Source organism: Vairimorpha ceranae (genome assembly GCF_000988165.1).
Source record: "Vairimorpha ceranae strain PA08 1199 chromosome Unknown NODE_13, whole genome shotgun sequence".
NCBI lineage: Eukaryota > Fungi > Microsporidia > Nosematidae > Vairimorpha > Vairimorpha ceranae.
Window position 1 is genome coordinate 44390 of NW_020169308.1, and position 21398 is coordinate 65787.

Sequence of the window (21398 nt, forward strand, 5' to 3'; positions counted from 1 at the left end):
ATCTTCTAAATCTTTACATTTATTTTACAAGACTTCACACATTTATAAATGTTGTGTTTAATTATTTCTAAAATCATGTAAATAAGAATAGCACAAATATTTATTTTTATCCAATGATAGTGTGTAAATAATGCTTTTATCGAGTTATTATCTTATATAATTTTACAAGTACAATGCATTCGTAATATTCAACAAGATATTAAATAATAGTATTTACCCTTAAATATTGAAATAAAAAATTTTTATTTCGTATTGTAAATAAATGCAGTTGTCACTACCTTTACACTCAAAAGGTAGAGATGGTTTTAAGAAGACTTAGGCTTAATAGATAACATTGTTTATTGATGTTATTAATTATATACTTCTTCTCTCACTCTGAAACATTACGTGTTTCAGGATAGGTCCTGTTCCATACTATCAAATTTGAGTCTTTAATTTTATAACTGAAAAGTTTCTTGTTATTGGTGACAGTAGTTTTATTTAAATAGAATTTTATCTTTGTATTGTTTAAAAAAATCACTTTAGTTTTTATATTTTAATGATTATCTGTTAAATTGTTACAAGTAAACATTTGTCCCTAATATATAAAATAGTAAATTTATGTGTAATCAACCTTTTTCTTAAAATTACTATATTTTTTTCTGTGAGTTTTGCGCAATGCTTATATCAGTTCATTTTTATCAATATATATAAAAAGTTTGAATCCAAATAAATTAATAATATTAACTAATTTTATAATAATTAATTTGTTTTATTGATTAATTCTTATTTAAGAAACGTCAATTTGTCAAATTATTTAAGTATCACATATTATTTTCAGATTACATATACATCACATTTTCTTCTTTTAATAATCTGTTAATTTTATGCATAAACATAAATACATTTCTTTTCTACCTTTTTAAAATTTTTTATGTTTGTTTTTAAACATTTTTTCCCCTTAAAATGGACAACTACAAAAAGAAAGATTTGTTATCATCTCCCAAGTCTGTAAAAACGATAAGTATGAAAAGCAATCTAAAGGACTTGTATACAAAAACGAATGCAGAAGTATATGATTTTTCAAGAAATGAATATATTAAATCATCCAGTAAGGTACAAGATTTAATTAATAAGTATAATAAACCTTTCTCTTCTACTAAAAAGTTAAGTAGTACATTTCATGCTATGAATCCTATAAATGTGCTTTATGTTCCCAGGTCAATTCCTACGAAGAGTTATAATGATCCAGGATGTTTTTCTTACAGCAGTAGTCTTAGAGATTCTTATTCAGTTTCGGAGAAGAGTGCGTATTTTAAAAATAATAATAGTCAGTTATTATCATCTGCAAAATCTTGTAGAGATACAAATAATTCAGGATTATTTAATAGTATTAATTTAAGTGAAAAAACATTTACTGATAGATCTAGTACATTTTCTTCTTTTTATAATAAACGTAATATACCTACGCCATTTAATAAGGGACTAACTAAAGGGTTAGAAGTACAAGCTTGTAAAAGTGAACCGATGAATGGTAGAAAAGGAGATATGTATAAAATTAATGATAGAAAGGAAAACGTGTATAAAATTAATGATATAAAAGAAGATTTGCATAAAATTAATGATACAAAAGAAGATGTTTATAAAATTAATGATAGAATTGAAGATGTTGATAAAGTAAATAGTAGATATGAGTACAATACATTTAATGTAATAAAAGATACTATAAAGCCTTCTTATACCACTCAACAAAGTTGGTCAAGTCCCCAGAATGGAAAATATGTAACATTTAGCAGACCTTCTACACCTAACAAACAGTTATCACATTCTCTTTATGGGCCTGGTGAAGAACTAACTGTACCGTTATCTTTTAAGATATTAAATACTGTTTATTCCTTTGACATGAATTATGAAACTACTACCTACTACATAGAAATATCATCTAATATATCTTGGATAATAAAAAAAGATCTTAAAAGTATATTAAATCTATTAGACTCTTCTATACTGAAAAATAAAGATATTACTAAACCTGTAAGAGATAATATGATTATTACTATGTTAAATACAGCTAAAATATCACCATCTCTACAATATTTTATATTAACAGATATTACTAAAAATATAATAGCAAGAGGTGAATACCTTCTTCTATATAATATTCCTTATATATTTAAATTAGTAGGTAAGGCTCTTGTGTCTTATAATATGCATAAAAGAGTTCATAGGATATTTTTACTGGAAGAGTGTTATATTGAAGATGGAGAAAATGATTACTGTTTCTTAATACGAAATAAAAATGAAAGCGTAGAATTGTATGCTAGTTGTAAAATGGAAAGAGATGAATGGGTTAAAGATATAAATAATTTTATCGAGACTCGGTTGTAATAAAATTATTATATATATTGTATTTGTGTTTAATAAAATATTTAAAGTAATTAAAAAATTTTAAATTAAATACTTGTGGGTAATTAAAAAAACTTTAATTCCAATTGGTGATTAAAAAGACTTTTATTCAAAAACTAGTTGGTAAAACAAGCTGTAATTCCAATTGGTGATTAAAAAGACTTTAATTCAAAGACTGGTTGGTAAAACAAGCTTTAATTCTAATTAGTGATTAAAAAGACTTTTATTAAAAAACTAGTTGGTAAAACAAGCTTTAATTCTAATTAGTGATTAAAAAGACTTTTATTAAAAAACTAGTTGGTAAAACAAGCTTTAATTCCAATTGGTGATTAAAAAGACTTTTATTAAAAAATTAATAAATTATCAAAATTTTTAATTTATCATTGATAAATGATTAAAACTTATAAAACAAACAAACTGTATTTTCATAAAACAAACAAACTATATTTTTATAAAACAAACAAAATATATTTTTTTATAAATTAAACAAACTATAATCTTAAATATATCTTACTAAAAATTCTTTATTAATTTTTTATAATTTAATAAAATTGATAAACTCTAATCATATTTTGTCCTTCTACTAGTATATTACTCTTGCAACTACTAACATTTAGTATCTCCGCATCTCTAATCTTTAAATACATCTTCTTCATACTATTATGATCATATATTACAAGAGCATTATTATTTCCAATTAATATATATTTATCTATAACATTCATGAATTTGACTTCCTCATCTATCTCTATTTCTTTTACCTCCTGAGATACATCATCATAAGAATACAGTGTTATACCTTTTAATAAAATTAAATTATCAATATTATAAATACGTTTTATATCCCCATTTATATTTAAATTGACTGTCTTTACTGTTTTATTTTGTATATCAAAAATTACTAAATTATTTCTTACTGTAATAGAATACCCGATATTATTTATAAGTAGCAGATTAGATCTTATTTCTTCTGATGAATGTAATAATAATACTAATTTATCATTATCATACACCCTAAAAGATTTATCATAACATGTCAAATATATCAATTTATTCTTCACTTTTATGCCAATATGATTAGGCATATTAAGTGTACTTAATAATATAAATGTATTAAGATCATATTTTTTTAAAAAATTATTACTAAAAATGTATAAAAAATCTTCATCATCTAAAAAATATCTTACATATGGACTGTCATATGAATATTTATACTTTTTTATATTATCATCATATTCTATAAATCTATCATTTACTAACATAAACAATTTATTATTAATAAGTATATGTATTATATTCTGAGATAAGAATACAATAATACCACTAGCACTTATTGATGAAAAATAAAGATCTTTAAAATAGAACTTTTTTGTCTGTGAAAGACTAAAATATTTATGTCCTTCAAGTGACCAATCAGATCCAATCTTAAGTAAATTGGTGGTTTTATATATGTTCTTGTAATAGTTAACTTTCCTTTTGTATTCTATGTTACACTCTATAAGTTTCTTATTTTCTATTTTTAGTTTTTTATTCTCTTGTAACAGTACATCATACTGTTGTTTAATGGCTTCTAAATATGTGTTGATATCTGGTTGATACATAAAAGGGTAAAAATTATTAATATTTCTTTAATTTATATTAAAGAATAAAATAGATAATAAATTATTGTAAAAATAATTAGATAAAAATCAACAAATAAAAAAGGTAAATGTATAGAATATTTTCTGATAAATGTAAAATTAAAAAATTAATTTACAAACAAAATCTCAAAATTTAATTTATAAAACAAAAAAAATGATAAATATTTAAAACATTTATATTTTTTTATAAAATAAGAAATTATAAAAAATAATTATTTAAATGGCTTATTTATCATTAAATTCACAAAACATTAACTATTTATGGAATTTTTAACAATTCTTTTCTTTTTTAAACTTTTTATTCATTCTAAAAATTTCAATAGCATAAAAAACCAATACTAAACCTTTTTTTGATATCAATGTAATAAAAAAGAATAAATTTCTTTTTACTAAGGAACATATTGGATTGTAATAAATTAATATGTTTTATATAGTTTTACTGTGCTATTTGTGATATATTCTTCTGATTGATAATTTTATTGTTATTTATTTTTAAAGTGATAAAATTATATAGTTTCGACTTAAACTAATAAATAAGTTACAATTTTAGGATTCTTCTATGTTTACAAATTTTATATGTTAAACTTTTTATCTGAGCTATTGCTTATTAAAATTTTTAATAAATAATTTATATTTAAATTACAAAAAATTATAATTTAATCAAGTATATTAAAGTGTCAATATATTGTATTACAAGAATAATCCTACTAATTTATATAACATAAATAAATAATAGAGTGTAGATTGTATTAAAAGGTGTTAACATCATTCTTTGGCTGTAAAAATTTTTATTAAATTATTTTTTGTCATCAATCTTTTTGTACAAGTATAAACACAATTTCTGTATTTTATCAATATCGTCACACAAATCATTAAGACAAATACTATTAATCGAATCTGACACGCCTCCTCCAAGTAAATATGTGTATACATCATCTTTATTAAAAAAGTACATACCACTATACCCATTTAAATCTACAGATGTACTAATATATTTTCTACCAACCACTAAATGGCATCTACATTTCATTAAGTAATAAATTGAATCTTCCTCTGTAATCTTTTTTTTATCTATAATAACTGTTGTACTAACTGATGAATGTATTAAAAACCTATTTTTGTAATTTAATAGTGAAAAGGAATCAGCAAGTGGAAGGTTACAATTCTTACAATTTACAGTAAAAGGATTCTTGAGGGGTTTGGTAGATGTCATTTGAGGGGTAAAAAAATAAAAATATTTTTTTAAAATGTATCCCTTAATGGGCCGTGAAGAATTTATAAGTTTTTATAAGCCACTGCTTAATTTTACAGATGATGAATGGACAAGATTTATAAATACAATGGAATCAAGATTACCGTCTGCTCTACGTATAACTAATACTAAATTTAAAAATAAAATTGAAATTTTTTTTTTAAAAGAAAAACTTATTTCTAAAAATAAATTTTTTAGAGATGTGTACGATACAGTACATAAAGGAACAAGTCATAAAGATTTTATTATTAATCAGACCAGTGTAGGACACATACAAAAACAAGAGATTGTAAGTATGTTACCAGTTCTTCTTATGGGCCTTAAAGAGAATCACTCTGTTTTAGATATGTGTGCGGCGCCTGGTTCAAAAACGAAACAATTACTAGAGAAGGCTTCTCTGGTAGTAGCGAATGACTGCAGCAGTAAGCGATTAAATATACTGATATCGGAAACTTGTAAAATTCCTCATGCATCGTATTTAGTTGTAAAACACGATGCGTCGGCTTTGCCTGTTTTTAAAACTGATTTCGATCGTGTGTTGTGTGATGTGCCATGTTCGGGCGACGGCACTGCACGAAAAAATCCTCAAATTCTCAACAATTGGAATATTGGTAGTGCTGCAAATTTATCAAATTTACAGTACAGAATTCTTAAACATGCTATTAATTTTGTTAAAAGTGATGGTCTTATTATTTATAGCACTTGTTCGTTAAATCCTATAGAAAACGAACAGGTAGTATTAAAAGCCATTATGCAAGATGATCTTGAGATAGTAGATCTTAGAAAATTTATAGACCATAACATTAGTAAAGACTTTGTTATGAGAGATGGAATAATAATTAAAGATGAAAATGGTTTAAGAACAAATTTTGAAGATTTAAAAAAGTGTATTAGGATTTATCCCCATGATAATGACACAGGTGGGTTTTTTATTGTAGGTCTTAAGAAAAAAAGCGTACAAGAAAAAGACTTTAGGCCTAAAATATGCAAAAATAATTTTTGTGAAATAACTGACGAATGTCGCAGTAAACTTGAGAAAGAATATTCCTTGGAGAAAAAAACACTAATTTGCAGAGGTAAAAATATGAATACGATTTATGAAACTACACCTGAAATTTTAAGTACTATTAATAATAGTAAGTTAAATATCATGCACGTAGGTTATAAAATATTTGAACAATGTAATTTGAACTTGTCTGGTTATAGAATGAAAAATGTGTTTAATAAGAATTTTGATGTAGAGATTTCTGGAAGTGAACCGATTAGAGCTAAAATGGTGTATAAAGAATTTAGAAAGGGGAGTGTTGTAGTTAGGTTGGTAGATTTTGATGTGCTTATAGGAGGTTTTTCCTATGGAAACAAGATTAGTTTGTATATATCTAATAACTTACAAAAAGCTTTATTAGATTTTTTTAATTGAAGACCTGAGAATGTTTATTAATATATTGCAAGCAATTAAATTAATAAAAAATATTCGATATAACATTGTATCTTTTAAATATCGATTGCTTTAAATATTTTACAATATTGAAAAAAATTTAATAGATTATATATAAGTTTATAATATAAATTAAAAAATTGTCGAATTTTTATAAAATTCTTTTAAATCAATAGGTTTAGACATTTTTTTTACAAATATATTTAATAAAGTACAGTAAGTAAACTACAATATTTTGTGCACCAAATTATAAAAGGATTTGATTTGTATATAAAGCTTTTACAAATATATAATTAAATATAATATTCAAGTCTTATAGCTGATTTAAAGATAAAATCATAATAAGAAATATCTAATTAACAAATTAAATTTTTAAAAAAAATTAAATATCAATTTAACTAATATAACCCTTCTCATAAAAATTTCATTTGTCTATAAATGTTAAGTAAGAACTTGCCTTTTTTAGGCTTTGTAATTTTTATTTAAAAAACTTTAATTTAATATTTATAACTTTAATATTAGCAATAAAATAGTAAATTACATAAATACATATAAAATATATGTAATGAGTAACTTAAGCTTAAACTATTTTGAAATTGTTAATTTTTATAGCTGTACACTTTTTTTTAAATAATTTACATTTACTTTATTTGAAATGTTTGACACTTTATAATAATAATAATCTTAAAACACAATTTATCATAAATATATTGATTTTTTCAAAGTATTAAAAATCTTGTTTTTTTAATAATAGGCGGGAAAAAATAATTTAAAAAAGTCAAACAAAAACACAGCATTTATTTAAAAAAAGACTAATTTTTATTAGTTAATTTATATATAAAAAAATTAATATTTTAAGCCCATGGGTTTTGAAGAATTTGCTCTATTTTATCGACAAACTTTAAATTTTACTGAACAAGACTTTTTCAATTTACTTTCTATTTTAGAAAAACCTCTACCTTCGAGTTTAAGAATAACTGATACACCTTTTAAACATTTAATCGAAAAAAGATTAAGTAAAATGAGAAAATCGCAGTTTTTTACTAATGTCTACGAAGCACCTAGACACAGAATTCCTAATAAAAAGTTTATTATCAACCAGACAAAAGCAGGGCACATACAGAGGCAAGAAGTTGTTTCTATGTTACCTGTTTTATTAATGGGAATGGAACCGTCTTTTAGCGTTCTTGATATGTGTGCCGCTCCTGGATCCAAAACAAAACAGCTGTTAGAGATTATTAATGATAAAGGATTGGTAGTATGTAATGAAGTAAAGTTTAAAAGGATGCGAATTCTTGTTTCTGAAACGTGCAAAATACCACGGCGGGGGTTTATGGTTCTAAGGCATGATGCATCTACGCTTCCTGTATTTAAAAAAGATTTTGACCGTGTTTTGTGTGATGTACCATGTTCGGGTGACGGTACAACAAGAAAAAATTATGGTGTAGTTCCTAATTGGTGTATAAATAATGCGCTATCTCTATGTGAATTACAATTTAGTATATTAAAGAATGCAATTAATTTTGTTAAAGATGATGGTCTTATAGTTTACAGTACCTGCTCGTTAAATCCAATTGAGAATGAGTGTATTATTCAAAAAGCTGTTTTAGAATTGGATTTAGAGATCGTAGATTTAAGAAATAATATAAATGAAAAATTTTTATCTAAAAAGTTTAAATTTAGAGAAGGATTAACAAAATGGAATATAAATATTAAAAATTATAATGGAATTAATTTTGAGCCTGTTAATGATAATATAGGATTGTCTAAGTGTATAAGGGTACTCCCACATGATCAAAATACAGGAGGATTTTTTATTACTGGATTAAAAAAAAAGATTAAAAGTTTAAGTGTATTGGATGGTAAAAATGTAAGTGAAAGTATAAATATATATTTATCGGAAATTAATAATTATATAACAGAAAATACTAATAATCTATTAGAAAATACTAATAATCTATTGAAAAATGATATGGAAGCAATAAAAAACAATATAAATTCAATAGAAAATGATATAATAAATGTAGCAGGAAATAATATTAAAATTAATGAAATAGATATTCAATTTAATGAATTAGAAGAATGCATTTCAGATCTTAAATTTAATAAAATTGATACAATAAAAAATAAAAAAGCACGGGGATTTTCTATAATTAGTGATGAACTAAGAGAAGCACTGTCTAAAGAATATAACATTAAAGATAAAATTCTTGTACAAAAAAAAGAAGGAAGTATGTTTATATATGAAGTAAGTCAAGAAGTACTAGAAATAATGAATAATAAAAATCTAACAATTGACTTTTACGGGTATAAATTATTCGAAAAAAATAATTTAAATGAATCAGGTTACATGTTAAAGGCAGTACCAAAAGAAAGCAGTCCTGATTTTGAGATTTCGCAAAAACAACTAGCAGATATTTTATATAATGGTGAGTTACAATATGAATACAAAAAAGGATCAATCATTGTACTATTGAAAGATTTTAATATTATGGTTAGTGGACATTCAAATGGTGATCATATCACTTTAAATATAAATTATAAATTACAAAGAGCACTAAAAGATTATATTAAATAAATAATTGTCTAAACTTTTTTGATAATTTGTAATTTTTTTTAAAATCATGGTTAATAAAAAATTTGAATTTATATAATTCAATGTTTATAAAAAAATGTATTTTTTTTGTAATTTGTGTTATTATTACAAAAATATAAACTTTCTACTTAAGTTAATTAACGATTCTTAAAATGATGAAAGTTTCTTTAAATATTTATAACATTTTTTAAATTAAATTTTTAAATTAAACCTATAAATAAAATATCAAAATTTACCCCACATGCTATCCAACATCAAATCTATCTTACGATTTTCTTGTAATTTGTACAACGTTATAAATATTTGTAACTTTAACAGTAGCTTTGTAGTATCTCCTTTAGCAATCCCAGGTGCTCTAAAAAATTATTCTTTTTCTGCAGATAAATGTGTAGCATTAAATATTGATAGCTTTTTAGGATGTAAAGACAATGGCAAAAAATTTGAACTAGAATATAAAGGTCTTATGGAACATTTGGTATTTGAAATTTATTCTAGATCTGCGAATTTAAGATTCAAGTCTTTGTTTGAAGTTTGTATATTCTTTAGAAACAAAAATGAATGTACTAAGAGTAAAAAGATTCCGTTTTCGAACACATTCTCTTTTCTTGTTTTGTTCGGTGATTTATCTTCTTCTAAACCTCTTTTGACTACTTTTAATGGTGTGCCGTACCGTGGTGCTGGAAATTTTTATGAAAATTGTTTTAAATCTCTTGATCCTAATGTCAATATATTTTTGGCTAGCAATTGCTTTATTTCTGGATATTGGTTAAATTCATTTGTAAAATCATTAGTACCTGAAGAATTTATTGGTTGTACTACAAAAATCGATGTGCATATGCTTCACAGGCAGGATGTATTTAATGTTTATCAAAACGAATATTTTACAAGTGTACAGATACGTTTTATGAAAAAAGAATTTTCTTTTATTGGTATACTTCCTCAAGAGGGTGTATCACTAAGTGAAGTTAATAACTATTTGCTTGAATCGAGATTTATTGAAAATATTACAAGTTTAATGAAACCTACTAAGTTAGATTTAAAAATTCCTCAATTTGCAATAAAATCTAATATTGATATTAAGAATGTACTTTTAGAAGTAGATCAGAATAATACAAATAGTGATCTTAAAAGCATGTTGGAGAATTGTGATTTAAAAAATTTTCCTGGTTTATTTCAAGTTTTAGAATTCAGGTTTTGTAAAGACGGCGTAAATATCTCTGATATGAATACATGTAGTACAGGCATGAAGGAATCTTTAGAAGATGAAGACTTATTAGTACACTTTAATCGTTCATTTTTATTTGTAGTTGTTAGAGAGTCCAGATACAATGAAAAAAATTATCATCTTCCTCTTATTATGGGAACGTATACAGGTTCTATAAATGAATGATTAAGACATTAAAAGGTTCTTTTCTTTATATTATAAACAGTATAGTTCTTGTTAAGTTTATTTTTTTTGTACTTTTTAATATAAAAGCTTTAAGAACGAATCTTGTCTTTTGATATTAATTAAGATACGATCTGTTTTTTTGTTACTATTAATTCATCAATATTAATCATTAATGTTTTAATTATAATGAATAAAGAAATTTTATTAAACACATACTACAACCGTTTAATAAAAATATTTACTTTCATAAGCTATGTATCGTATTTAAAATACAAAAAAGTAGTATACTTTTTGTTAGATAATATCTGTTTACAAGTTTATGAAATAATTGGTTACGTGTAAGTAAGTTCGTAATTCTGTTTAATTTAATATATAATTATTCATGTTTGTTTTTGTTAAAATAATTGTTAAATTTTACTAAACAATATTAATTTAAATAATTATTCATGTTTATTAAAATAACTTGTCAAATTTTACCAAACAACATTAATTTATACAATTATTCATGTTTATTAAAATAACTGTTAAATTTTACCAAACAACATTAATTTAAATAATTATTCATGTTTATTAAAATAACTGTTAAATTTTACCAAACAACATTAATTTAAATAATTATTCATGTTTGTTTTTGTTAAAATAATTGTTAAATTTTAGTAAACAACATTAATTAAAATAATTAGTCAAGTTGTCTTTTTGTTAGAACAACGTGTTAAATTTTACTAAATAAAATTGATTTTTCTTCTGTAATAAATACACAGAGTTGACAAATTATGCTTATAACTGTAAATTTATCTAGTATACTTGTTGTTATCATTTAAACTTCAGTAACCTTTTTTCTGTAAATGTATATTATTTACAAATTCTACCTATAGATACAACTATTTCTAAAATAATAATTTATCTTTATTTTTTTACAAATACAAATGTAATTGGTGTACTGTGTTACTTTTTAAAAATAAATAATTTGAATTCTACCCCTTATTATGGAATCTCTTCTCTATTATATTTTAAAGAATCCCAGTGATGCTATAATTAACCAAATAGAATCGTTATTAGACACACAAGACGGTTTCGAAATGTTTATTTCTTTACTTAATAAAAATAATGTAGTAGCCTATTCTTATATGAAGATGAAAGCAAAAGATTGGATTAACAATCCTATCAGACAAAATTCTATTTTTAAATACAAGAATATGTTTTATAATCTTATAGAAATTTCTACTAATCAAAATTTTACTTTACTATGTGATTTCTTTGAAATATTATTCTATAACTATTTTTACTGGCCTGATTTTATTAATTTTCTAGTCTCCTATAAATATCCTGAAAAATCTTTTAAAGTTTTAAATTCTTGTTTTTATAAATTTAGAAAGCTGCATAAATCAGATAAATTATTTTCAGAAATAATTTATTGTATTGAAAAAACAAAAGTGATTTTTGAGCAATATTACTTTACTCAACAAAAAAGTGAAATTGTTTACGATATTAATTTATTGAATATTTTTTATAGTTTAACTTTTCAAGATATTCATATATTTTTTGAAGAAAATATTGATAAGTTTATATCTACCCTGTGTTTTTTGTTTAAGAAGAAAGAATTACAAGGTACAATTTGTGAGATATATAATTTATTTATAATGAAATATTCAGATTTATTAGATTTTACTAAGATATTGGGTTCAGTTCTTATATCAATTGATTCATTTGATTATAACAAATATTCAGTACTACTAAATATTATTAAGAAGAGGAATACAGAAGCATGTATTAAATTTGAGGATGCATTAGTTAATGCAATTAAACTTGGATCTATTTTAAGTGATAAAGAAAAAGAAGAGATGAATAATTTAGAATATAGTACAAATATATTAAATAATATAGATGTAGAAAGAGGTATTTTAATAGATTTATTATTGAATATTACACGTACAAATGATATATGTGGTAATACTACATTTATTCCTAAATTATTGAGTAATCCACTTACAGAAGAGTCAGAAATATTTTTATATACAGCTCTTAAATTTACTAATGTAGAAATAATGAAGAAGTGTCAGATTATTATAAATAATGCAGATAGTGATAATTATCTATCATTTGCAGCTTTTAGGTACCTTCTTACTATTAAAGAATATTTTTCATGTGATATTAAATATATTGAAAGAGGGCACATTTCTGCTTATTTGTGCTGTGAAATGTATACAAAATATTTACAGAAAATATATCCACTAGAAATACAAATATTAAAAGATACAACACAAGATAGTAATATAGATATTAATATTATATCTAGACTTATGTTATTTTTAAATGGAAATATAGAAGATCAATTTTCTTGTCATCTACTAAATAGAATTATAAAAGTAGATGTAAATTATATGAGTAATGATTTATATTTATTTCTTATAGATTTTTGTAAACTTTACATAAGAAATATAAATAGTCAACTTGCTTTTCAATATATTTTTGACATTTTTGGGATTTTAATAACAAAAGGTAAATTAGATGATAAAATACAATATGAAAAAGATTTTATTTATCTTATAAATATTATAACTACTGAAGAAATTTTTGGAATGTATAATCCTGCTTTTTATCTTTTAAGTCTTGTTATTTTACATGGTACAAATGATTACTCAAGTATATTAAGAATAGTATCACAGAATGCAATATGGACATCTAAAGAACTTTTACTATCAGTGATATGTCTAACAATATCTTTATATAAAAAAAAACATATGTCTGAAGAACAAGTTAATTATATAATAGATTATTTAAGTAGAGGAAATAAATACTTTCCACTGTTGTTATCTGATAATACAACATGTTATTTACAGGATTCTGATGATATAGAAGAATATTTTATATTAAAAAGTATAAATATAACAAGTAAAGAAGAATATATAAAAATCTACAAAAATGCCATTGAATATTTTACAAATAATTTTATAACAAAAAAGAATGCAAGGAGAGTAATAAGATCTTTTTTAAAAGGTAGTGTTATTGTCAATGATATGATGTATAAAAATATTATAGAAAAAAACATGTCTAATCTTTGTTTTAATAATGTGCCTTATTCTATTTACATTAACTTTGAAATTTAGTAAATTTTTTTTATTTAAAAAATATTATATTGATTTTTATTGAATAATTTATTATTAAAAAAACATTTATTAAAATTTTTATTAAATAATTTATTATTGATTTTTATTAAATAATTTATTATATTTATTTTTTATTTAAAAAATATAATATTTTTTTATTATATATTTTTATTTAAAAAACATTTATTATTATCTTTATTAAATAATTTACAATTGTTTTTTTATTTTTTTATTTAAAAAACATTTATATTTATTAAATAATTTATTATTATTTTTTTAATAAATCACCCAACTTATTTTTAATTTTACCTTCACTTGTTTTTACTTCTTGAGTCAACTGATTACTGTATTTATTAATTGTTTCTTGTAATAAAGATAACATAGATTTATTATCTATAATACTAACTATTTCATTTAAATCACTTATACATAATCTTATAAGTTCTTGTATTTCTATTATATATTCATCTAATACTTCTGTTACTTTATTATAAATAGCTTTTTTAATATCTTCTGTAATGTTTTTCTCCTGATCGTCAAACTGTGTTGATTTTTCAGTAATTACAACAAGCAATTTTTTAATTGGTTCTTCATTAAGTAATGAATCTTTTATTACATTTTGTAAATTTGATTCCATAGACTCATAAAGATTCTGGATGATTTCAAATATTTGTAGTTCCTCTTTTTCAATCTCTTCTTCAATAACCTGTTGAATATCAGAATTTTGTAAATCTGTTAATTTTACAAGATCGTCTTTATAATTGTGTAAAATCTCTTTAATGTTTTGTATGACTTGTTCGTTGTTATAAGATGATTTTTTATTTTCCTTTAGTTTATTCTGTATGCTGTTTATAAATACCTTAGATTCTTTTTCAAATATTGTTACATATTCTGAAGAAAAAGATAAATTAAAGATTTCTGATAAATTTGTACCAAGATTATTTTTATCTAAAGAAATATTATTATCATTGTTTTCTAGTTGTGTATGGTCATTAATTTCATCAGATGTCTTAGGTTTTAGTTTACCATTTTCATTATCTCGGTTATCATTTTCTAATATACCATTTTCATTCTCTAGTTTAACATTTTCTATTTTACCATTTTCATTCTCTAATATACCATTTTCTTTCTCTAGTTTATCATTTTCTAGTTTACCATTTTCTGATATACCATTTTCTTTCTCTAATATATCATTTTCATTAGCTCGGTTTTCATTTTCTAGTTTACCATTTTTATTATCTCGATTATCTTTTTCTAATATACCATTTTCTTTCTCTAGTTTATCATTTTCTAGTTTACCATTTTCTAGTTTACCATTTTCATTCTCTAATTTACCATTTTCTAGTTTACCATTTTCATTCTCCAGTGCATCAATACACTTTACAAATAAAATATAATAAATTAATATTTCAAATAAAATAAATTTCATGCTAAATTTTTTTTTTATCTTTTTATATCTTAAAAATGTATAGACCACACTAAAGCAAACAAATTTAATATTTTGTAGATAATATAAAATGTTTTTTTAACAATAATTAATAAAAAATATTAATTTTCTAACCACTGGTACTTACATCAGTCATAATTTGTTCTATAGCATTTAATACATCCTAATATTCTTAATAAAAAATTAGAAGAGTTTTTTGAATTCTTTACTTTTTTATCCTTCTTTATTTTATGCTTATCATTTACTTTCTCTAAATGCAATTTTCTTTGACTAAAATATAATTTTTTATAAAAAAAATTATAAGATTCAAAACAATTCTTAATGCATAAATTCTGGTCTTTATGAATATATTTAAGAGTAGAATTTTTGACAAGCTTATAAATTATCATATATTTCATAATAAAACAAAGCATTTGATAGCTGTTTACATGTAAATGCTCTTTATTATCCAGCTTAAAATAACATTGTACAATATTAATCATATAGTAAGTAATTTTAAAAAAATTCCATTTTTCCTGTAACTTTAAATCATTTGTAAAGATTTTTAAATTATTTAACAATACAATTATCAATACTTTTAAATCATTTGTAAAAATATCAAAATTTTTACATATGCCTGTCAAAACTTTTAAATTTTTAGATGCACCATTTATTTTTGTAAACCTAAAAATTAAAGTGTAACTTTTAATTTCATTAGAAAAATAAAACTTAAAAGCATTTTTATCTACATTATACAGTTCATAAAATTGTGTAGTAAGGTTATCATAAAATTGTGTAGTAAGGTTATCATAAAATTGTGTAGTAAGGTTATCATAAAATTGTGTAGTAAGGTTATCATAAAATTGAGTGATAAGGTTATTAATATTTCTTTCATTTGTTACAATTATCTTATTAAAAATAATAAAATTATATGGTAGATCTTTACTATTAAAAAGTATATGATGTACATTTAATTTCTTATAAAATTTTTTCTGTACAATTATAAAATTTCTACTTTTAACAGTACAATATTCGGAAGATAGCATAAAATAAAAATAGCTTTTACATTTACAATATAGGTCGTCTATTGCTTTTCTTATATAGAAGTTTATTTCTACATTGCCTTTTAATGATGCGTGTGTAGAAGCAGTGTCTTTATCATTCTTTTCTAATTGTTTCCAAAATATTAAAAGCTTGTTAAAGTTATATGTTCTTTCTATATAATCTGTAAACATATAAAAAATACAGTTTTTTTTACTATAAGCTATTTAACAATCAATCATAAATTATTAAAAATAATTTGTAATTTTATCCCTTATGTTTTTTTACATAAAAAAACCGAGTTTTATAAATTTTTCAAAACAGGACTACGAACATGAACAGATAAAAAAATTTACTGTTACTCAACGAAAAGGTATATCTAATACAAAACTTATTATTTATGAAGATAATTCTATTTACTTAAAAAATGGATCACAGTATTTCAAATTGTCTGAAACACCAGTTTCTAAGAAAAACTATGTGGCTAAGATTCAAAATGATACAATCACTGTAGAAGAACCAATCACCAAGAAGTTTTTTATACATAAATTGTAGCTAATCTTTAATTTTTTTTATATGAAATCTTTCTTCTTTTTTATAAATTTTTATTCCTAATCTTTTAAAGTAATACACTTCATTTATGCATACATAATTTTCATTCTCAAATATAAATTTTATAATATCTTGATTTTCATTTATAAATATTTTTTTAATATAATCATATTTATCTGTATTAATACATTTACCTGTAATACATCCTATATTATTATAAATATCTATTTTACTGTCTACATATACATCTTGTACATCATTTGATAAAAAAGAGTAGTAAATATTATCTCTAAACTCAAAAATACATCCATTAGTATTCTTTTTAATATCTTTTATGTTTGCTTTAGTATTTATATTAAAATATTTATTTGTACCTCCTATTATTTTTATAGTAAAATTATTATTTATATTATCTTTTAATGGTTTTAATATAATATTACTGGTATCACTAATATTTAAATTAACTTTATTATACTTTTCACTAATCCAATCAGTGTCAGAAAGTATATTATTTAAATATTGATCGATAAAAATACAATCTAATCTTACAGATCTTTTTAATGTACTATTAATGTGTAATATAATATCTATTAAAAAATTTGGAAATTCTACATAAATATTTAAAGATGGTTGTACATTCTTAATAATATTTCTTAAAACATTCTCTTGTTTTTTAATTGACTTATTTTCTATACAAAGACTATTTTTTACATAATTATTAAAATCTTCTATATTAGACTTCTCAGTACAGATGTGATAATTGCCCCATAAAAGATATTTAAAATCTTTTATAGATTTAATTTCTGTACATATTTTATTAGAAAATGACAAATCACTGAAATATAAAAAGGTGTCATTAATACTAAACATACACCATCCAAAATATAATCCAGAACTAAGAACCTTTATAACACAATTATTAAAATGTATTAATTGATTATAAGTAATAAAGATACAATTTTTTATGAAAAAAGGAGAAATTTCTTTTTTACGATCTATTTCTTTTTTACAATCTGTTTCTTTTTTACAATCTGTTTCTTTTTTACAATCTATTTCTTTTTTACATTCTGTTTCTTTTTTACATTCTGTTTCTTTTTTACAATCTGCTTCTTTTTTACATTCTGTTTCTTTTTTACGATCTATTTTTTGTACATATTTACCTTCTGTGCCTTGTAAAAATATACCTTCTTTTTCTTTTTTACAATCTGTTTCTTTTTTACAATCTGCTTCTTTTTTACAACCTGCTTCTTTTTTATCACTGTCTGTTTCTTTTTCATTTTTTATCTTATGCTTGTATAATAACTGTTTATACACAGGCTCTGTAATGTAGATAGGAATATCTTCTTTAATGTATAAAATATCTAAATTTAATGAATGTGAAATAAATATTGTATCTGTAAACAGTACATTACTTGTATTAAAATCAAACAATATTGTATTATAAGACGTTGTAATTGTAAATGATGAATCAAGCTTTTTGATTAGTAACATAAGAGGGTGTTGATGATTTTTTAAAATTGTCAAATAATTTATGTAAAAATAAAAAATATTTATATAAATACTAATATTGCATAAACACAGAAATAAATTAATGTTTTTTTACTGTAACTTAAACATTTTGTTTGTAAAAAACAAACAAATTTATGCAAATTAGTATAAATAAAAATAATTCCTGCATAAATTATTTATTTTTAAATTTTCTATTCTTTTGGTTTTTTTTCTCCCCTGGGTTTTAATGAAAATTCTCATTACTTCCGATAACCATTTAGGATATAAAGAAACAGATACTATACGAAAGAATGATTCATTTATAACCTTTGATGAAGTACTACAAATAGGTGTCAGTAATAATGTAGATCTTATTTTACAAGTAGGTGATCTATTTCATGATAATAGACCTTCTAGATATTGTATTAATAGAACTATAAATATTATTAGAAAGAATATTGTAGATGAATGTATAGAAAATGAAAATATTCCATCACTAGCTACTTATAAACTTAAAATCCCTTTTTTATGTATTCATGGTAATCATGATGATCCTTCCGGTTTAAATAAAATAAGTACCTTAGATATACTTCATTCTGCTGGACTAGTAAATTATATTGGTAAAGATTCTATATTATGTGATTATGTACAGTATAATAACATAAGAATATACGGTGTAGGATATGTAAAAGGTAAAAATGTTACAGATATTTTTAAAAAGATAGAATATAAAGATTTAACAACAGATTTTTTTAATATTTTACTTGTACATCAAAATAGAGTGCCTAGAAATAAAGATTATCTCTGCCCCACTTCTGTACCTGATTCTTTTAATATGTTAATATACGGTCATGAACATGATCCAGTTATAATAAGAAATAAAACATTCTTATTACAGTGTGGGTCAACAATTAGAACCAGTCTTTGTGAAGCAGAATGTAACCAAAAGTTCTGTTATATCTTTGAAACAGGTATAAATGTACTTAATAAGATTAAATTAAATAGTATTCGACCGTTTATAATGGAAGATACTAATTTATATGAGGAAAAAGAATTAATCAATTATATTAATTTACTTCTAAACAATGAAAATTCTTTATTGTCTAATGAAAATTTAGAAGAAGAACCAAAGAAACAAAAAATATCTAATGAAGATTTTAATGATGGTTTTTCGCACCATAAACCCATTACTGTAGTAAATTTAGAAAATAATTTAAAATATCCTACACTTTTACCACTTGTAAGACTTAGAATTTTAACTACGAATGTTTTAAATGTTAATAAAAGCAGATTAAGTCACTTGTTTAAAGATAAGATTAGTAATCCTTCTGAAATAATAAAATTAATACCACATAAAAAAATTAAAGATAAACCATCAACAATAGTTTATCAGTCACAAAATATTACAGAAATTATAGCTAACCATTTAAAATGCACTCCTTTGGAATGCATTCCAGAATACAAGTTTATTGAGCATTTTAATAAAGATAGTTCATTTATTGACATGGTTACAGAGAATACTGATAATCTTACACAAAATATACAATATGACAACTGCTTGATAGCTGATCTTGAAAGTGAAATACGAAAAATTAAAAATGAATTATGTAAACTACACATGGTAGAAAAAAAGGCTAATAATAATTTAGAAAATACGAACAATTCATCTCATGTTGACCATTTTACTGACAATAATGTAAATAAAGTGATAACAGCAAAAGATAGTAAGACTTTAAGGAAATCTATAAACAATAATATTGTTATTAATAATATACTTAAGAATGAAGACATTGTAGATGATTTTATAAAAATAGGCAGTCCTGCCTTTACTAGTGAAATATCCGGAATGTTTGATAATGAATCTTTTACATCTAAAGAACGCGAAATAGACCCATCAAAGGTGAATAATTTAGATAAAGAAGTTCTAAACAATACAAATACTGTTAACAAAGATGTTGATGATACATCATCCAATTTTATTCGTCTACAGGATGTTAGTAACAATACAAGAAAAATTTATGAAGATGAGTCAGATAGCACAGATTTATTTATAGATTTTTAAAAAAATAAATAAAATATGATAATAAAAAATTTTTGGCTTTCTTGTACAAATTGTGCTTATGTTTTCTGAATTAAACAATTCATTTCAATTAGCATGCTCCTACATAAAAAGAAAATTTCAAAACACCCAAAGCTACATAAAAGCTCTGTATTGTACAAAGATAAACCCTAATATTTTTTTATTTCATATTTTTGGTAGCATGTTGTTATGCATCTATATCATCACATAAAAAATTAAATAAAAAACTTAAATAAATTTATTCTTCTTTTCTCTAAGAGATCCCATTTCTTCCTCATTTTTCAATAAAAAAAATGGATTTTCTTTCTTCTCTTCTCCTAAGGTCAAAAATATTCTATCATCCTCCACGTGATTTATGTACTGACATTCAGACCTTATAAATCTTAAGTTTTTTTCCTTATAATTATGTCCATATAACATTATAATATTATTATCATACTGTTTTATTTTATTTATTGCTGCTAACATATCTTTTGGTGTACCTTCTGTAAACCATCCACATCCAAGATAAAATATAGTGTCTCCAGTACACATGTATTTATTATTAATAAGAATACATATACTGTCCCTTGTATGACAAGGAGTCTTAAAACACTTTACTATAGTTCCCTGTATATTTATATCTTTTTCTTCTCCTTTTATTTGCTTTATATCTGGAAATATTTCTTTAAGTCTTTTGTCTCCACTAGAATGATCAAAATGATGATGTGTAGTGAATGAATACAATAATTTTCTAGGTATTATAATATTAGAAAGATGTTGTATTTCTTCTGGTAGATAGTATTCTTTAGTAAATTCTTTCTTTAAACATTCCAATAATATTTCTGGATTTGTTGCATCAACTGTAAATGCGAAATCTTGAGTGTAAAAAAAATACATAAGATTATTATCTTCAGATACCTTTAGAGCAATGAATTTAATATCCATGGGTATTTTAAATCACAATTTATATTTATTCTTCTCCTTTATTTATAATCTATAGAAATAAATAATCACATTCTAT

General features: G+C 22.6%; 13 protein-coding genes across 13 annotated transcripts; 7 read left to right on the top strand and 6 right to left on the bottom strand.

The window, feature by feature from the left end:
* Nucleotides 1-945: 945 nt before the first annotated feature.
* On the top strand, nucleotides 946-2367 carry AAJ76_1300045335 (hypothetical protein; the record flags this gene model as incomplete). Its single annotated transcript, XM_024473950.1, has 1 exon — nucleotides 946-2367. The coding sequence occupies one exon, from the start codon at nucleotides 946-948 to the stop codon at nucleotides 2365-2367; it is 1422 nt and encodes a 473-aa protein (XP_024331486.1).
* A 560-nt stretch (nucleotides 2368-2927) lies between these two features.
* On the bottom strand, nucleotides 2928-3986 carry AAJ76_1300048375 (transcriptional repressor for rna polymerase ii; the record flags this gene model as incomplete). The annotated part of the gene is made up of 1 exon (XM_024473951.1): nucleotides 2928-3986. One exon carries the CDS (start codon nucleotides 3984-3986, stop codon nucleotides 2928-2930), a length of 1059 nt encoding a protein of 352 aa, XP_024331487.1.
* Nucleotides 3987-4821: 835 nt separating this feature from the next.
* AAJ76_1300049627 (hypothetical protein) lies at nucleotides 4822-5238 on the bottom strand (the record flags this gene model as incomplete). The annotated part of the gene is made up of 1 exon (XM_024473952.1): nucleotides 4822-5238. The coding sequence occupies one exon, from the start codon at nucleotides 5236-5238 to the stop codon at nucleotides 4822-4824; it is 417 nt and encodes a 138-aa protein (XP_024331488.1).
* A 46-nt stretch (nucleotides 5239-5284) lies between these two features.
* On the top strand, nucleotides 5285-6697 carry AAJ76_1300049674 (putative methyltransferase; the record flags this gene model as incomplete). Its single annotated transcript, XM_024473953.1, has 1 exon — nucleotides 5285-6697. The coding sequence occupies one exon, from the start codon at nucleotides 5285-5287 to the stop codon at nucleotides 6695-6697; it is 1413 nt and encodes a 470-aa protein (XP_024331489.1).
* An 880-nt stretch (nucleotides 6698-7577) lies between these two features.
* Nucleotides 7578-9293, top strand: AAJ76_1300051967 (trna (cytosine -c)-methyltransferase; the record flags this gene model as incomplete). The annotated part of the gene is made up of 1 exon (XM_024473954.1): nucleotides 7578-9293. The coding sequence occupies one exon, from the start codon at nucleotides 7578-7580 to the stop codon at nucleotides 9291-9293; it is 1716 nt and encodes a 571-aa protein (XP_024331490.1).
* Nucleotides 9294-9552: 259 nt separating this feature from the next.
* AAJ76_1300053942 (leukocyte elastase inhibitor) lies at nucleotides 9553-10701 on the top strand (the record flags this gene model as incomplete). The annotated part of the gene is made up of 1 exon (XM_024473955.1): nucleotides 9553-10701. One exon carries the CDS (start codon nucleotides 9553-9555, stop codon nucleotides 10699-10701), a length of 1149 nt encoding a protein of 382 aa, XP_024331491.1.
* Nucleotides 10702-11687: 986 nt separating this feature from the next.
* On the top strand, nucleotides 11688-13808 carry AAJ76_1300056077 (cas cse chromosome segregation protein; the record flags this gene model as incomplete). The annotated part of the gene is made up of 1 exon (XM_024473956.1): nucleotides 11688-13808. The coding sequence occupies one exon, from the start codon at nucleotides 11688-11690 to the stop codon at nucleotides 13806-13808; it is 2121 nt and encodes a 706-aa protein (XP_024331492.1).
* Nucleotides 13809-14076: 268 nt separating this feature from the next.
* AAJ76_1300059626 (hypothetical protein) lies at nucleotides 14077-15237 on the bottom strand (the record flags this gene model as incomplete). Its single annotated transcript, XM_024473957.1, has 1 exon — nucleotides 14077-15237. One exon carries the CDS (start codon nucleotides 15235-15237, stop codon nucleotides 14077-14079), a length of 1161 nt encoding a protein of 386 aa, XP_024331493.1.
* A 146-nt stretch (nucleotides 15238-15383) lies between these two features.
* AAJ76_1300060858 (hypothetical protein) lies at nucleotides 15384-16469 on the bottom strand (the record flags this gene model as incomplete). The annotated part of the gene is made up of 1 exon (XM_024473958.1): nucleotides 15384-16469. One exon carries the CDS (start codon nucleotides 16467-16469, stop codon nucleotides 15384-15386), a length of 1086 nt encoding a protein of 361 aa, XP_024331494.1.
* Nucleotides 16470-16551: 82 nt separating this feature from the next.
* AAJ76_1300060941 (hypothetical protein) lies at nucleotides 16552-16830 on the top strand (the record flags this gene model as incomplete). Its single annotated transcript, XM_024473959.1, has 1 exon — nucleotides 16552-16830. The coding sequence occupies one exon, from the start codon at nucleotides 16552-16554 to the stop codon at nucleotides 16828-16830; it is 279 nt and encodes a 92-aa protein (XP_024331495.1).
* AAJ76_1300062707 (hypothetical protein) lies at nucleotides 16831-18318 on the bottom strand (the record flags this gene model as incomplete). The annotated part of the gene is made up of 1 exon (XM_024473960.1): nucleotides 16831-18318. One exon carries the CDS (start codon nucleotides 18316-18318, stop codon nucleotides 16831-16833), a length of 1488 nt encoding a protein of 495 aa, XP_024331496.1.
* Nucleotides 18319-18562: 244 nt separating this feature from the next.
* On the top strand, nucleotides 18563-20377 carry AAJ76_1300062952 (dna repair protein; the record flags this gene model as incomplete). The annotated part of the gene is made up of 1 exon (XM_024473961.1): nucleotides 18563-20377. One exon carries the CDS (start codon nucleotides 18563-18565, stop codon nucleotides 20375-20377), a length of 1815 nt encoding a protein of 604 aa, XP_024331497.1.
* A 246-nt stretch (nucleotides 20378-20623) lies between these two features.
* On the bottom strand, nucleotides 20624-21322 carry AAJ76_1300065711 (hydroxyacylglutathione hydrolase; the record flags this gene model as incomplete). Its single annotated transcript, XM_024473962.1, has 1 exon — nucleotides 20624-21322. The coding sequence occupies one exon, from the start codon at nucleotides 21320-21322 to the stop codon at nucleotides 20624-20626; it is 699 nt and encodes a 232-aa protein (XP_024331498.1).
* Nucleotides 21323-21398: the final 76 nt, after the last annotated feature.